This window comes from Sorex fumeus, unplaced genomic scaffold (genome assembly GCF_029834395.1).
Source record: "Sorex fumeus unplaced genomic scaffold, SorFum_2.1 ptg000175l, whole genome shotgun sequence".
Lineage (NCBI taxonomy): Eukaryota > Metazoa > Chordata > Mammalia > Eulipotyphla > Soricidae > Sorex > Sorex fumeus.
This window is the reverse complement of record NW_026606232.1, coordinates 283,381-298,976: the sequence shown is the minus strand read 5'-3', so window position 1 is coordinate 298,976 and position 15,596 is coordinate 283,381. Positions and strand designations below refer to the sequence as shown.

Below are 15,596 nucleotides of genomic sequence, written 5' to 3'. Positions count from 1 at the left end.
TCGGTTTGAGGCTCTTAGTGTTCCTAGAATGAACAGACGCCATTGGGCTGCACTAGCACGCAGCAGGGACGAATGGAGATGTTACTGGCACCCGCTTGAGCAAATGGATGATTAACGGGATGTCAAGTGATCACGTGATCATGTTCTAAAGGTGTTATAGCATAGGAAGTCAGGGTGGCATTAAGTTCTCTCTGTTATCATGTTCAAAGTTCCCGGAAGCGAGGGCTTCTTTTCTGCTTTTCTGTGACTCTTGCTGGCAGTACTAAATAGAATGTCCTTCAATCAGTTGACATTGCTATATGCAGACTGGAAATTCAGAAGTGTGTGTGTGTGTGTGTGTGTGTGTTTGTGTGTGTGTGTTTGTGTGTGTGTGTGTGTGTATGTGTGCGCGCGTGCACGCGCGTGTGCATGTGGATGGCTCCTTTTTTCTATTTTGTATTCAGCATCCAGCATTCTGTTAGTTTTAGCCAATGCTTTTCTCAGTTGACATTCAATGTTTTATTTTTTTAAAAATCCATTCTCTTTTAACAGGTTACTTCTGTGACTTGGGCCACAAATCACCATGTCTCGGTCCCGTCAACCCCCCCTGGTGACGGGCATTTCTCCCAATGAAGGAATCCCATGGACGAAGGTCACAATTAGAGGAGAAAACTTGGGGACTGGCCCCATGGACCTCATAGGTAAGGGCAGAGATGGCACTGCATTTAAAGAGAGCTGCATCTTTATGTCGGGCCAGACACAGGACTTGGGAGTGGTGACTGGGATGGAAAAGCATTATTGGGGTCGGACAGACTGATCGGACCCCAAATGCAGGCACCCTGGCTTTATGTCTTCATGGTTAGGATCACATTTTTGCCAGCGTGGTGCCATGACTGAAGCCAGGGCCTGGCCAGTGTGAGACCTTTGCTCCGCCATGTGGCCCCACACACACCCTGGGCTCTCTCTAGCTATGCTGTTTGGCTCTTCAACACATTTAACTCAGATTTCTTTTTTCTTTTATTTGGTTTTCGGACCACACCCAGCTGTGCTCAGGTCTTGCTCCTGGCTCTGTGGGCAAGGGATCACCCCTGGTAGGACTTGGGGCGCTGGGGATCAAACTCAGGTTGGACTGTGTGCAGAGCAAGGAGCAATAGCACAGCGGGTAGGGCGTTCGCCTTACAAGCGGCCAACATGGCCGACCCGAGTTCGATTCCTCCGCCCCTCTCGGAGAGCCCGGCAAGCTACCGAGAGTATTCGATATGCCAGACACAGTAACAACAAAGTCTCCAATGGAGACGTTACTGGGCCCGCTTGAGCAAATCGACGATCAACGGGAGGGCCTTTACCTTTACCTTTACCTACTATGTCTTTAGCCCTGGTTGATTATTATATTTATTTATTTATTTCGGCTGGAGCGATAGCACAGCAGGTAGGGCGTTGGCCTTGCACGCAAACAAACAGAGCGACCTGGGTTCGATTCCTCTGTCCTTCTCGGAGAGCCCGACAAGCTACCGAGAGTATCTCGCTCGCACGGCAAAGCCTGGCAAGCTACCCGTGACGTATTTGATATGCCAAACACAGTAACAACAAGTCTCACAAGTCTCACAATGTTACTGGACCCACTCGAGCAAATCGATGAATAACGGGAAGACAGTGACAGTGACAGTATTTATTTGGGCTGGAGCGATAGCACAGTGGGTAGGGTGTTTGCATTGCACATGACCAACCTGGGTTCGATTCCTCCGTCCCTTTTGGAGAGCCCAGCAAGCTACCGAAGAGTATCCTACCAGCCCGGCAGAGCCTGGCAAGCTCCCTGTGAAGTATTTGATATGCCCAAAACAGTAACAACAGGTCTCACAATGGAGACGTTACTGGTGGCCGCTTGAGCAAATTGATGAACAACGGGAGGACAGTGACAGTTATTTATTTATTTATGTATTTTTTATTGGATCATTGTGAGATAGAGTATTACAAAGCTGTTCATGACTAGGGTTCGGTCCTACAGTGTTCCAACACCCATACCTCCACCAGGGTACATTTTCCAACACCAGTATCCCCAGGTTCCCTCTCATCACCCCTCACCCCCCACCCACTGCTGCCTGCCTCTATGATAGGCACTTCTCTCTCTCTCTCTCTCTCTCTCTCTCTCTCTCTCTCTCTCTCTCTCTCTCTCTTCCCCCCACCTTCCCTCCCCATCTCTCTTCTTTTGGACATTGTGGTTTGCAATATAGATACTGAAAGGCTATCAGGAATAAATTTTCCCCTTGTGAAGATAGTCTTACCTATGGCATATTTTTTTTAAAGGAGCTCATTCCAAATTTTTCTTTATTCTCAGAAAATAGGATAAAGCCCAGAATGCATGGAAGTAGTATAGATGGAAGACATGTCTCCAGTTTTAACTGGCGGTTATTATGAGCTCCCCAAGGTGACAGTACTAGGCCATATGCATTTTAATCTTGCTTTCGCTTCAGGCAGAGCTCTTCATTTTTTGACCGAGTGTGTGTTACTTTTATAAACCTTGTGCTAGTTCAACTTTCAACCTGCCAAAAAAACCATTTTTTAAAAAAGCAAACTTAATCTACTAAATAATTTAAGTGTTTTTAACTCAGATGACATCTGCACGGGCCAAGTAAAACACTATTCGAAAAAACTATATTTGGAATTCTACAAGTTACTTTAAAAATGTTATTATATTTCACGAAGCAGATTTCTTAGCTTTCAGGAACCTGGCAAAAATGTGCTTAAGAGAGTAAGAAATTGGTCTTATAATATGATTTAATTTTTATGACATTTAAAATGATCTCTTTGAATCGATGTTTAAACTATATGGTCAATATTGACTTTATTAGTTAAAATGAAGTTCAGATTAAATCAGAGGGACTTTGATAGTGGATCCAGCCAGATGCAGAAACTGTCATTTTGGGTAGATTTTTTTTTCCCTCCCTTCTTGTCCTATCCTATGTATATCATTCATCTTTGCTGCTCCGAACATGTTTAAGATTTTTTTTGTCTGTGTATATGAAATTCATTCCCAATCTTAACTTTTTTGTTTTTGATTTTGGGTTCATACCTGGTGGTGCTCAGGGATCACTCCTGCTGGGAAATGGGACACCACTCTATTGGGCTGTCAGGGATCGAACCTGGGTTGGCTACTTACAAGCAAGCACCCTACCCACTGCACTATCTCTCAGGCCCCCATCCAATCTTCAGTTTTGATCATAACATCGTTCTTTGGAGAGGACACGGGTATGAATTTACATTGCCGCTGACAGTTAGTTTTGAGTTCTTCTCCTTTATGAAAGTGAGGTAACTTTTGAAGCCACAGAATCATTTTGGTACTATAAAATTTAAATGTAGCAATAATATAATAGTATTATAATATTGACCTATAGTTACATAAAGCAGCCACCTCTTTATCTAAAACAGTTTCATGTTTAAAAACATTCCCAGTCATTAAAATTTATAGACCAATTTCTGTGTGCATAAAAATCCTTTGAGCAATTATACCTTGAGTTTTTTCTCAGTACTTATTTTAATGGCGGAGAGGTTTGCCAGCGTGCATTTTATCTCTTAAAGTACTTAGAGTTTCAATTTTGTTAATTTTTTTTAACATAAATTGACTCCCAGGAAAGGTATTAAAGATCTGCCTACCTTGAAGACTTTTTGCATTATGAAGACATTAAAAATGATGTAAATGTCATTATACATTTAAACATCCCTGCTGAAAACTTGGTCATAAAGGAATATAATGCTGTTTCTAGAAAAACAGCATGTGTGAATTCAGAAATTTCATATGTGAATAGACAATAGCTATTTCAGGGAAATCCCTACAACTTATTACTTTCATAAATATTGTTAAGATGTTCATATTTATCATCTTTCTCTTAGCTTGTACCGCATTCTTGCTAGCTAGTGCTTTCAATTATAACAACAAAAAAAATGCCTTAAGTAATCCTTTCTCTGGGTTTTCCCCACCAAGTTTGGCCTTAGTTGAGGTATTCCTAGTGACTGAAAAAAAAATTGTATCTGCCAAATTTGACTGCTGAATGGTATAAAAAGTGAAATCATGAGAAAGGAAAGTGTAAAGTGTCTGGGCCTCGATCACATGCACTTCAGATGGGTTTTCTCCATAAATATTTGGCGGACTCACCTCTGTGCTGCAGGTACAGACTCGCACATTGGGTAGGAGACCGGCCGGCTGAGTCTCTTGTGGAGTCTGGGTGCTGCTTCCGAGTGAGTCTCTCTCCCACTGTCTGCTGCAGTCACCTGCAGGCAGCTCTGCCTGTTCTGAGACGTCAGACAGTGTTGCAGTGAAGATTTCTTGTGAGAGCAGGATGAGGCCCAGTCCCGCATCACTGCTGAGCAGGAAGGCGAAGTCAAGTGCATGCTTAGTTACTACCCACCAGTGCCCAAGATGTCTGGCTGCATTGGCTGACAGACTCAAGGCAGGGTTGGAAGGAAAAAAAAATAACCTGCAAATAATACTATTTGCAGTCTGTTTGCAAATAGTATTGAATAGATCCCGTCATTGAAGTTGAAAGAAATCTTAGTTCATGCAAAAGACCCGGTCCTACTGACAGGAGAGGCAAGGTCTTTTCATGTGATAGCCATGTCGAAGGTCTGGGTATTGGTTTCAGACTTTGTTATTTGCTAGCTTTAATTTCAGGTTCATGTTGGTAGAGAGGATATCTTTTCTGCATGGGCATTTATAATTAAATGCTTGTGAAAATGCCTACGTGTGACCTGCAGGAAGTTGGGTGAAAAAAGAATGTTTTTAAAGAATGATAACACTTACCGACGCACTTTAGAACTTTCAGTCAATAGCTCAGGTGTCTAATAATTGGGCTAATTTGATTTCCCTTCTAATACCTAGGAAAACACTTTAAGTGAGTAATCCCAGTTGCCCAGACGTAATTGTTACGGTCATTCTTTTCTAATTTCACTGATGTGTGTAGAGACTCAAATGTCATCTGAAGTGTGGGAGAGATAGTATAGCAGGTAAGGGACTTACCTGGTATGCAGCCAACCCAGGTTCAATCCCTGGCACCATATAAGGTGCCCCAACACCCAGCACAAGTGGTTCTGGGGCCAGGAGTAAGCCCTGAGCACCACCAGGTGTGGCCCAACTCCCAGCTGCCCCTGCCTGTCCCCCTATACACACACACACGCACACACACACACACACGCACACGCACACGCACACGCATACACACACACGCATGCACGTGCACACACACTCCTATAGCAGGGCCTCTCAGCCTTTTACTGACTTTTGCCACTTCTGACCTTTCCTGTGACACTACTCTTGTTCTGGTTGGCTCCCGTGTTTGATGCTGTGGCCCTCCTGCTTTATGTCCCGGTGCCCTGGAATATCTTGGCAAGCAGCATCTTCCTGCTGGAGCCCTTGGGGGTGGAAGGTGGGGAGGGCAAGCTGCTGGGAGGGGTGAGGCATTGAGAAATGTTGCTTTAAGGACGTTTTCTGTACTTTGAGAAAAACAACAGCAAATAAAAATCCGTAGAGATGGCATCTGTGTGCAAAGAATATCGAATCGATCCCGTCATAGAAATGACCGTTGAGAGGGAATCCTATTCATCTCTTGACTTTTCAGTTCCTGCAAAAGACCTGGCCATCCTGGGCAAGAGACGAAGGCCCTTCCGATGTGCTAGCCCTGTCGAAGGTTTGGGGGTTGCTTTTGAAGTCTGTCATACGCTTGCTTTCATTTCAGGTTTGACAATCTGTGGCCACAATTGCCTTCTGACGGCAGAATGGATGTCGGCGAGCAAAATCGTATGCCGGGTCGGCCAAGCCAAAAACGACAAAGGGGACATTATTGTCACAACCAAGTCAGGTGGCAAAGGAACCTCAACCGTGTCTTTCAAGCTCCTCAAGCCCGAAAAAATAGGTACCGTCTTTTCTGATTTCATTCTAAAGGGAAGAATGAAAAAGGACTTTGTCTTTTAAAATGCAAACCCGATAGATAGGTCTACAGCGTATCCACTCTCATACTTCTTTGACTTCTGTCCGGCTCACATTGATTTTGACAGGAATGAGACACTGCTTAAAATTACTTTTGAAAAAGCAATTGGCTGAGCTCGGGAAGTGGTTGTGAGAGAAATCAGAATTCTGGTGTCTGCCCTTAAATGTTTTAATCATGCCAGTTTTATTTGCTTAATCAACTTCTAGAACATGGTGAAGATTTGAGGTAAAATGGCCTCTTTGTTTGGCTAAACGAACAATAAAATGATCGGAGTAATATTCTTTTTCCTTCAGATTTTCTCACCTGACATTGCTCCTTCAAGCTGGGAATAACCACTGTTCTCTGTACCCCAGGGCATAAAAATGTTCCTTTTGCTTTGTCCTAGTTACAGACCTGGGTGAAGGGCAAACGGTGATTGGGGCTTTCTGATGCTCTGTGATTTCTTTCTCTGGGAAAAAAATACCCCATTTCCTAAGTAAATGAGTGCGATCACACGTACTGTAAAGTGGTTAGCATCGCCCGTTACACAGAGTAAGTGCTCAATAAATTAATCCTTTAAAATTCTTGTAGCTCGTTCTTTTCATGACCCTCACCTCTATGAAATAAAAATACTATCTTTCATTTTTGTGCTTCCCTAATGCCTTACACATGGTGAGTACTCGATAAATATTTGTGTAGTAGGAATATCGCAGACATAATTAAACCCAGGCCCTTCTTCTCTCTAATGTAGAAAGGTAAATAATTTTTCAGATTGTCTTGGGTTTTTTTAAATCTTAGGGTGTAGACCCTTTCTGGAAGCATTTTCTTCCTTAGATTGCTAGTTTTTGAAAATAATTTTTTTAATAGTCAGTTTTGTTTTAGGTTTTTTTTATGTTATGTAAGACAGATGAAGAAATAGACATAGGGTATTATAACGGAGGAGAAGCTTGTGCTTAGGACCATAAAAGCCCTAAAATGAAGCCTCATCATGGTATATATTTGGCATTCATTCATTGTGAGTTGAATAAATTGATGGATGATGCATGCATTTCATAATCTTTCTGTCAAAATCCATATGCTCATTTAGAATTCAATTCTAGGGCAAAGAAATAAAAATTTAAGGAACTTAAGGAAAGGAATTTAGGGAAAAATTCTCTACGTCTGTGTACACATTATGTTAAATTTACCAGATTAATCGTACCGTGAATTGTAAAATACATTTGTGTCAGCATAACCTCTTCTCTGAGACTTACTTTTCCTTTTCTGTTGGCTAATGTACAATGGACCTCAAAACCAAGAGGTGTCATTCTAGCCTTTTTTTTTTCTTTTAAAAAAAAAGTAGTTTCCCAGTGGTTTTAATTAAGTTGCCACCCATTAAAAAGAGTGAACTTGTGCACCCTCAAAATTCTTGAAAACAACCTCGTGGTGCCTCTTGTGTGAGGCTTTTCAAAGCCAAATAGGGTGACCAGACTCAGGTGGCGGGACATCTGACTCCTATTAATGACATGCTTCCCGTTTGGGCAGGTATTTTGGATCAGTCGGCAGTATGGGTTGACGAGATGAATTATTATGACATGCGCACCGACAGGAACAAAGGAATTAGCCCCTTGTCCCTCCGTCCTGCAAACCCACTTGGCATCGATATCGAAAAGTGAGTGCTTCTTGTCACAACTTTCTATTATTCCTCACTGTCTAAAAGTTCCGTATAGACTTGACTCAGCCGAGTCCGGCGCAAGACTGTCCAGAGAAACGCAGCTGGAACTGGGTTCGGGCTGGACATGGGTCCCTGCACCGTGAGTGATGGCTCTGTTACTTAAGACTCTTGGCAAAAGCCCCTGGGCTCTTTAGGTTTTTGAGTTTATGTTTCATGAAGAAAAATTGCCTTGAAATTTTTGTAACTTATGCTCTTAATGATAGGGGAATTAATATGTTATCCGGAGTCGGGTCTCAGTTTAAATATTTAGATGGTACTTGAAATCAAAATAGAACTTTCCATTTTCCCCGAGTGGGAAAATTATTTGAGGATAATTATGCCTGGGTTATCTCTCCCTCTGTTTACAACCCTTGACTATAATTCCCTGATCCAGGCCGACGGACTTGATCGGAGTGTGGCAGGTGAATTCTATCTCTCGAGCTGGCATGGAAGCAGATCAAAATTTGTTCTGACCCTCGTACCGTGTTTTGTTAACTTCTTCAATGAGTCGTATACTCTACCTTGTTTCAGTGGTTCGTCTAGCTCATCAGATCTGATTTATGTTCTTGCCCTGCGACTCAGCTTATGAAGTCAGAGGTGCTCTGTAAACACCAAAGGGCGGTGATGGATTTAGTTTTGTTGATATCTTACCCATGGCTTTAGTTTAGATTTTTCTAGGTCCATAGAGAACCGTCTCCACTAATCTTCATTTGACAGATGCACCCACACGCATAGGCCATTAGTCATTCAAACAACAGCTTTCCTTTTTTTTTTTTTCAACCTCCTGAAGGTGAGCCCTGGTTGAGGGAAGGATCGAGCATCTATCCTAAAGCTTTTCTGTGCTTGTTGAGTAGCTCTGAGACTTGGCAGTCGTGGTACCCAAGCGAGGACTTGCCTAGGTCACATCTGAGAAGTTCTTTGGCACCAGGGTCGCCCTGGAGCAGTTTCAAGGATCTCAGTGTTCTGTGTCTTAAGGATTGGAATTGGAGGAAGTCCAGGAAAGGATGGTGATTGCTAGGAATGTATCCGAGTCTAATTCCAGGCAGGCATTGACTCTTCCATTGGTAGTGACCTCCTCCAGGCCAGCTTCCTTCTTCTGGACAGAGAGCTGCTCTCTCCACTTCCTGGCGAAATCAAATCCTCTTAATTATTCTTTCTTAGGGAACGTGAGTTTTTGACGTGAGCACAGGAACTCTAAGAATATGCTAGGATTTAGGTATATGCTGTAGATGAAACCATGGTATTTAGGATTCAATTGGAATCCAATTGGGATTCAATGGGATGGTTATGGTCAAAAAAACGCCTTGATTACTATTTTTACTGAACTCATTTGGGGGATTAGTTGGGTCAGAGTCGGCAGAGCTCAGGGCTTGCTCCTGGCTCTGTGCTCAGTGGTCATTCTTTTTTTTTTTTTTTAAATTTTTATTAGTGAAACACCATGAAGTACAGTTGTAGACGTACAAATTTTTGTGCTTGGGTTTCGATTATACAGTGATCAAATACCCATCCCTCCACCAGTGCCCATTTCCCACCACCATGGATCCCAGTATCCCTCCCACCCCCCCATCCCCCCATCCCACCCTTCCTCTGTGGCAGGGCATTCCCTTTTGTTCTCTCTCTCCTTTTGGGTGTTGTGGTCTGCAAAAGAGGCATTGAGTGGCAAACAGGTTCAGTCCATAGTCTACTTTCAACATGTGTCCCCCCTCCTGGGAGGATCCTCCAAACACCCTTTATTTGGTGCTCCCTTCTCTATCTGAGCTGCCCTTTCCCCTAGCATGCTCGGCTGGCCTCTAAGCCATGGAGTAATCCTCCTGGTACTGATCTCGTCAGCGGTCACTCTTGACCAGGCTCACGGAGCTCTGCATGGGCCTGGGAGTCAAACCGCTGTCAGCTGCGTGTAGGGCAAACACCTCAGCGACTGCCGGGGCCCCAGAGCCCTTGGTTCTCAGTTTGCTCAGCCTTGCCTCACTGAGGCACTTACCTGTCTCCTCTCTCACAGCGAGTCTCCACTTTTGCCATTATTGCAGTCACATGGGAGCCTGGCCCGCACATTCTCTGACAGTACTTATTCTTAGTCCCTTTCATAACAATCCTTGCTTAGTGATGGTCAAACAGCCCAGAAAGAAGGCCCTATAAGGTCTTTTTAAAAAATTTTTCATTTATTTACTTATTTATTTTTAAAGATTTTTTTTTTATTGAATCACTGTAAGATAGAACCTTACAAAGCTGTTCATGATTAGGTTTCTGTCATAAGACAGAATTATACAATTATACAGGTGTTCCAACACCCAGCCACTCTTGGTTTTTTTAAAGAAATCTCTCCTCTTCACTGAGAGGTGGTTTAATTCCGCATGAAGCCAAACTCTCTCAGGGTGGAACTTGCCCACTTACTTGTGGTCAGTTTTCCCTGTATCAGGGAGTGCTTGTGAGGACACCAGACGAGTGGCACGAACACCCCAATGAGGTCTCCTTTCTAGCACAAGTTTCCTGCGTGTTTGTCATTGCAACTCTCATGCTTTGATCTTCGTGCCCGTTGTTCAGCAACCCCGGGAAAAAGACTTCATGGCTAGAAACTTTCTCGATATCTTAAAACAGCATTTTATACATTAATTTTAGAAGTGCTCAAGTGGGAATAAAATTCATGGTATGGAGAAATACCAGAAAAAAAAAATAAGCCCCAGCTATTCATGGCCTGCAAGAGACTTAGATCAGCTGTCAGCACGCGCGCGCACACACACACACACACACACACACACACACACACACAGGCTAACGGTGGAGGGATAGAACAAGGTGTTCTGTGCAACTGAAAAGTAAAGGCAGCTGGATACTTATGTTGAAAAAAATAGTCCTTAAAGCTTGATCACTTGACTTCCTGTTAATCATCGATTTGCTCAAGCGGGTGCCAGTAACGTCTCCATCTGTCCCTGTTGCGTGCTAGTGTAGCCCAATGGCGTCTGTTCGTTCTAGGAACACGAAGAGCCTCAAACCGATCGTTCAGTCCTTAAAACAAAGACTGTCATAAGAGATGAAGGACCGTACGTAATGATAAAAGGGTCAGTCCAATAAGTGGATATAGCATTTGTTAATATTTATGTCCCAAACATAGGAGAGCTAAAATATACAAAGCAAAGACTAACGGATGCAAAGGGAGACATATACAGAGATGTAATAATTGGAGGGAATTTTAATATCCTAGTTAGATCAGTGGATAAATCACCCACCTTGAAAAGCAGTAAGTAAACATGAGCCTTAAATGACATAGTATGCCAGATAAATTGAACAGGTATATGCTGACGATTCCATATCAAAGCAGCAGAATGCAACTCATCTCTCTCCAGTGCACACGGGCTCTCTTTGGAAGGGTCTGATGTTAGGCCACACACAAAAAAAAGACTTAATAAACTTAAGATTTAAATCTTATCAGTTATCTTTTCCAACAATAATGGTGTGAATTTATCCAGTGTGGTGCGGGTTTATCATATTGTATCATATATATGTGTATGTATACATATGATACAATATTAAATATATTGTACATATATACAATATACATATTTTATATGCAATATGATATCATATATATATGATACAAATAAAAAGAATGAAATCTACTCTGTACTCGTGGATAAGAAATATATGGTTAAAATTTCTATACTACCGAAGACAACCTAAAGATTCAGTGTGTTCCCTGTCAAATTTCCAATGGCATTTTTCACAGACATAAGAAAAAACAAACTTAAGATTTTAGGTAACCCAAAAGGCAAAAGTCTTCAGAGAGGACAGCACTGCACGAGATGTAGCATTTACCATCTCCAGTAATATTATCAAGGTACTGTAAGGAAGGCAGTACAGTACTGCTATAAAAATAGTCTCATAGATCGGAGGAATGCACTGGATAAAAAGATGAATCCACACACGTATTAATTGATAGGAAAAGAGCCAAAAATGCACAACAGGCAAATTATAATCTCTTAGATAAATGACTTTGGATCAACTGAATGACCATTTGCAAAGGAATGAAATTGTGCCCTGTTCTAGTTCCAGTTCTAGGTAATTATCCAGTTTTCATTTCATCCAGGAAATGAAAACACTATTGGTGGGGGCAGGCTTACTCCTGGCTCCGTGCTCAGCCATCACTAGTGCTAGTGCTTAGGGGATTATTCGCAGCTCCGGGGATTGAACTCAGGTTGACTGTGTATAGGGCAAGTACCTTACCTTCTGTATTTTCTCTCTGGCCCTATAAGTACTCTTTGGAAGAGCTGTTTCTCGTATTCATTGGACCTGATTTATTTACAATATCAAGATTCTTAAAGAGTCTGAGTCTCTATTAATGAAAGAACGGGTAAAGATGTGATCTGTTTACACACACACACACACACGCACACGACAATATGATTCAGTTATGTAAAGGAGTGAAATCTTGCTATCTGTGTCAACATGGGTGAACTTTGAGGGCATTATTTTCAGTGGAGTAAATCAAGGAGAGAAAGACAAGTACATAATCTTGCTTATATGTGAAATCTAAAAAACCCCAAACCAAGATCTTTGATAGACAGACTGATAATTGCCAGAGATAGAGGGGTTGTGGGCATGTGAAATACATGAAGGTGATCCAAAGGGGAAAAAAACTCAGATATGAAATAAATAAATCCTGGGAGGTAATCTACAGGCTCCTGACTAAAGTTAATAATACCATGTTGCGTGTTTAAAAGTTGCCGAGAGAGATCTTAAAGTCCACACTGGGTTAAGAAGCATGTTTTTGTTACTCTGATGATGAATCTTAAGTAAGTTTTCATGGTGATCTTGTTGCAGTCTTTGCAAATATTGAATGTTTGTATGGTACATCTAAAACTTATTAATTTTTATTTCTATTAAAATCCAAATAAGAATAACTACACACTTTAATGTTTTCTTGATCCCTTGAGCACAAGAGGGCAAGACAGACCATAGACAAGGATGGTCTGGACAAGTATTGTGGACAAGTATTATTGGAGTAATCGCCGAGTATTGGGTTCCTCACATATGCTATTGTGCACGTTTCACCACTTTGAAGTAGGTGCAATTACCTCTATTTATATTAATCCTTTCTGGGCAATAAATTGACTTATTATCTTAAAGTGGTCTTGGTTACATTAATTCAAGAAGTACTGAAATGGGGATAAAATATATTCATTTCAACCTACTACTTAAGTTTCAGTAATATTTGCTCCGTCAGGGGATAATGGAAGGTTAGATTTTGGAGGGGTAAAATTCCGACTCTCATATAAACATCAAATGAACACATGCCCCAGCTTTCTTTGAACTCGAGAGTAAGTGGTCAAACCAGCTAAATATTAAAACCAGTTCAAGCCGAGTTCCAGAGGCTGGACAGACGTAGGCAGTGAGGCCTGCTCTCGCGGGTTCAAAACTGGCCACCGTTGGAGGGGTCCGAATGATGCCACTCGGCCTCTCTCTCTTCTCTCAGTCTGAGAGGTATTGCCCTGGCCAGACTTCCCTTTCTCCACCGTCTCTTCATAATGACGTTCTGCTTCTAGACCGAGATGGTGAAACAGAGAGAGAAAGGCAGAGACCCGTAGAATCAAGTCCCCCAGGGGACTCCCCAGATAGCAAGAGGATAATCTGGTCCCCCTTTTTGCCTGGCTGGAGTCTTTTTTGCAGACCACTAAGAAGCAAGCAAGTTTCAAAAATGGAAAAGTAGGAAAAAGTTTCGGAATCAAGACAAGAGAATGTTTGGGGCTGGAAAAATAGTTTTCAGGATCTTTCAAAAATAAGTTTCTAAAGCAGCTATCATGGAAATGTTTTGGAATTCCGTGCCCTCACAGTGTGAAGTTGTATTTTTACCAGAAGAGAAAAGTGAAGGACGTTTGTGTGTGAATATGTCAATGTGTATTTCAGTTCCCAGATCCCCTCACTCTTTTTCGGTCAAAGCTTGGGTCTCAGAGAATGCTGCGTGTAGGTAGAAGGCCTCAGAGTATCTCCTCACTGTCTTTTATTTCCGTTTGATTTCAAGACCCATGTTTGATTTCTTTTATTTTTTATTTTTTTATTTTTATTTTATTTATTTATTTTTATTTTTAAATTTTATTGAATCACTGTGAGATGTAGTTAGAAGCTTTCATGTTTGAGTTACAATCACACAATGATCAAACCCATTCCTCCACCAGTGCACATTCCCCACACCAATATCCCCAGTATCTCCCTTTCCCACCCTCCCCCTGCCTCCATGACAGGCAATATTTTGGGCATTATGGTTTGCAATACAGCCACCGAGAGGTTGTCGCGTTTGGTCCTTTATCTACTTTCAGCACACGTCTCCCGTCCCGACTGATTCCTCCAACCATCATTTTCTTGTGTCTTCTTTCTTAAAAAATGGTGCCGAAGAAGTAACTGCATGGTTTCCAGTAGTCCATGTTTGTTGGACGACGCTGATGACGGAGGGTTGAACAAACACAAACTCTTCCCGGGCCCGAGGAACTCCCCAGTGGAAGTCGGGTGTGCACCTTTGGGAGGTCATCTCGGTTTATGGAAATTCTCCTCAGCCGACACTGAAGTGGGCAGGGGGCACCCCAGGGGGGCCCTGGGGTGTGGCCAGTCCCGAGTCTGGAGGAGAAAGCAGGAGTACTCAGACAGGGTTTGCTCTCGTCGCATGAGCAGGAGTTTGGAGAGTTTCTCGGTGACACCAGCACGCGCGCTGCCATCCTTCAGCCCTCAAGTTCCCCAAATGGCATTTATTGGCCTCCTCCGACGGCCCCAGGCCTCCGTGTTCCTGACGCTCTCCTCCGATGTTTGGCGCACATGGTGCCTCGATTCTTATAAAACTGGTACTAATTGCCCGGGACAGAGCCAGCTTCCCTTTGAACTGAGACGAGGATTGGCTTGTAAAAACGTCTGTATTCCTGATTTACTGCGCCGGCTGTCACAGGGAGAGCTCTGGGCCTCCGCACGGCCCCGGTTGTGCTGGAGACAAAAACCGTGGATGTGGAAAAAGGAGGTCACGTCGGGTTTGGATTACGGGAACAGGCAGTGACCGTTTACAGAGGGGAGTTTGTAAGGATCGCTCCCAGAGGCGGTACCTGGGTGGCAGTGGGGCAGGGCCGGAGAGGGGTGGGGAGCACAAAGCAGAAATAGAGCTTTGTCCCCTTGTTTTGGCACGGCCCACTGTGGGGGGGGGAGTTGTTGCCTGGGAAGGGTTGTGTAGCATGGTTGCTGCAGTTGGTGCCCCGTTAGTAGCCGGTTTATTCGACGGGGCCTTAGGGGCAAGGCAAAATCGGATTCTTCTTCTCGTCACTTTGGCTTTCCAACGGAAAGAAAGGGTGGCTCATTTTCCAGCCACTTCTAGAAAACAAGAACAGGTGGCAAAACCGTTCTTTGCATGAGGGCAGAAGCGAGGAACCTTGTGCATTGTAGAAATTCGACGAAGACGGGTTTGCGAATTGCACGTAGTGCCAAAGTCTAGAAATGGTCAGACTGCAAGGTGGGGAAAAAAAACAGAAAGTGAGAGAAAGAAAGAAAGGGGGAAGGGAGGGGGAGAAGAGGGAGAGAGAGAGAGAGAGAGAGAGAGAGAGAGAGAGAGAGAGAGAGAGAGAGAGAGAGAGAGAGAGGAGACAGAGTGCTCCTAGATCCCTAAAGCTCATACTCTTAGTACAACAGTGAAAACAGCGGTGCCAAAAATCAAAATAAAAACCCTCAAAGAATGAGACTGATGTACACACACACACACACACACACACACACACACACACACACACTCACTCACTCACTCAAAGAGCTGCATCTCACCTCGCCGTGTGCAAAATCAAGAAACGTATTCGCTGTTGTGCACACACGGCGACGCCTGCCGGTGGAGGCCCCGCAGGTGGTGAGATGCTTTTCCAGACCGGCCTGGAGTCTCATGGGGGGCTTGTTACCATGAGGGGCTCGCAAGCTTGGAAGCATCTGCAGTGCCCAGAACCTCCCTGTTCGCT

General features: G+C 43.3%; 1 protein-coding gene across 1 annotated transcript in view; it reads left to right on the top strand.

Annotated features, from left to right (window-relative positions):
* Positions 1-531: 531 nt before the first annotated feature.
* Positions 532-15,596, top strand: part of EXOC2 (exocyst complex component 2) — a 154,403-nt gene continuing 139,338 nt past the window's right edge. The window contains exons 1-3 of the mRNA XM_056107765.1: positions 532-680; positions 5,706-5,882; positions 7,461-7,587. Coding sequence (XP_055963740.1) covers positions 563-680; positions 5,706-5,882; positions 7,461-7,587 — 422 coding nt within the window. The 5' untranslated portion in view covers positions 532-562. The remainder of the gene's footprint in view (positions 681-5,705; positions 5,883-7,460; positions 7,588-15,596) is intronic.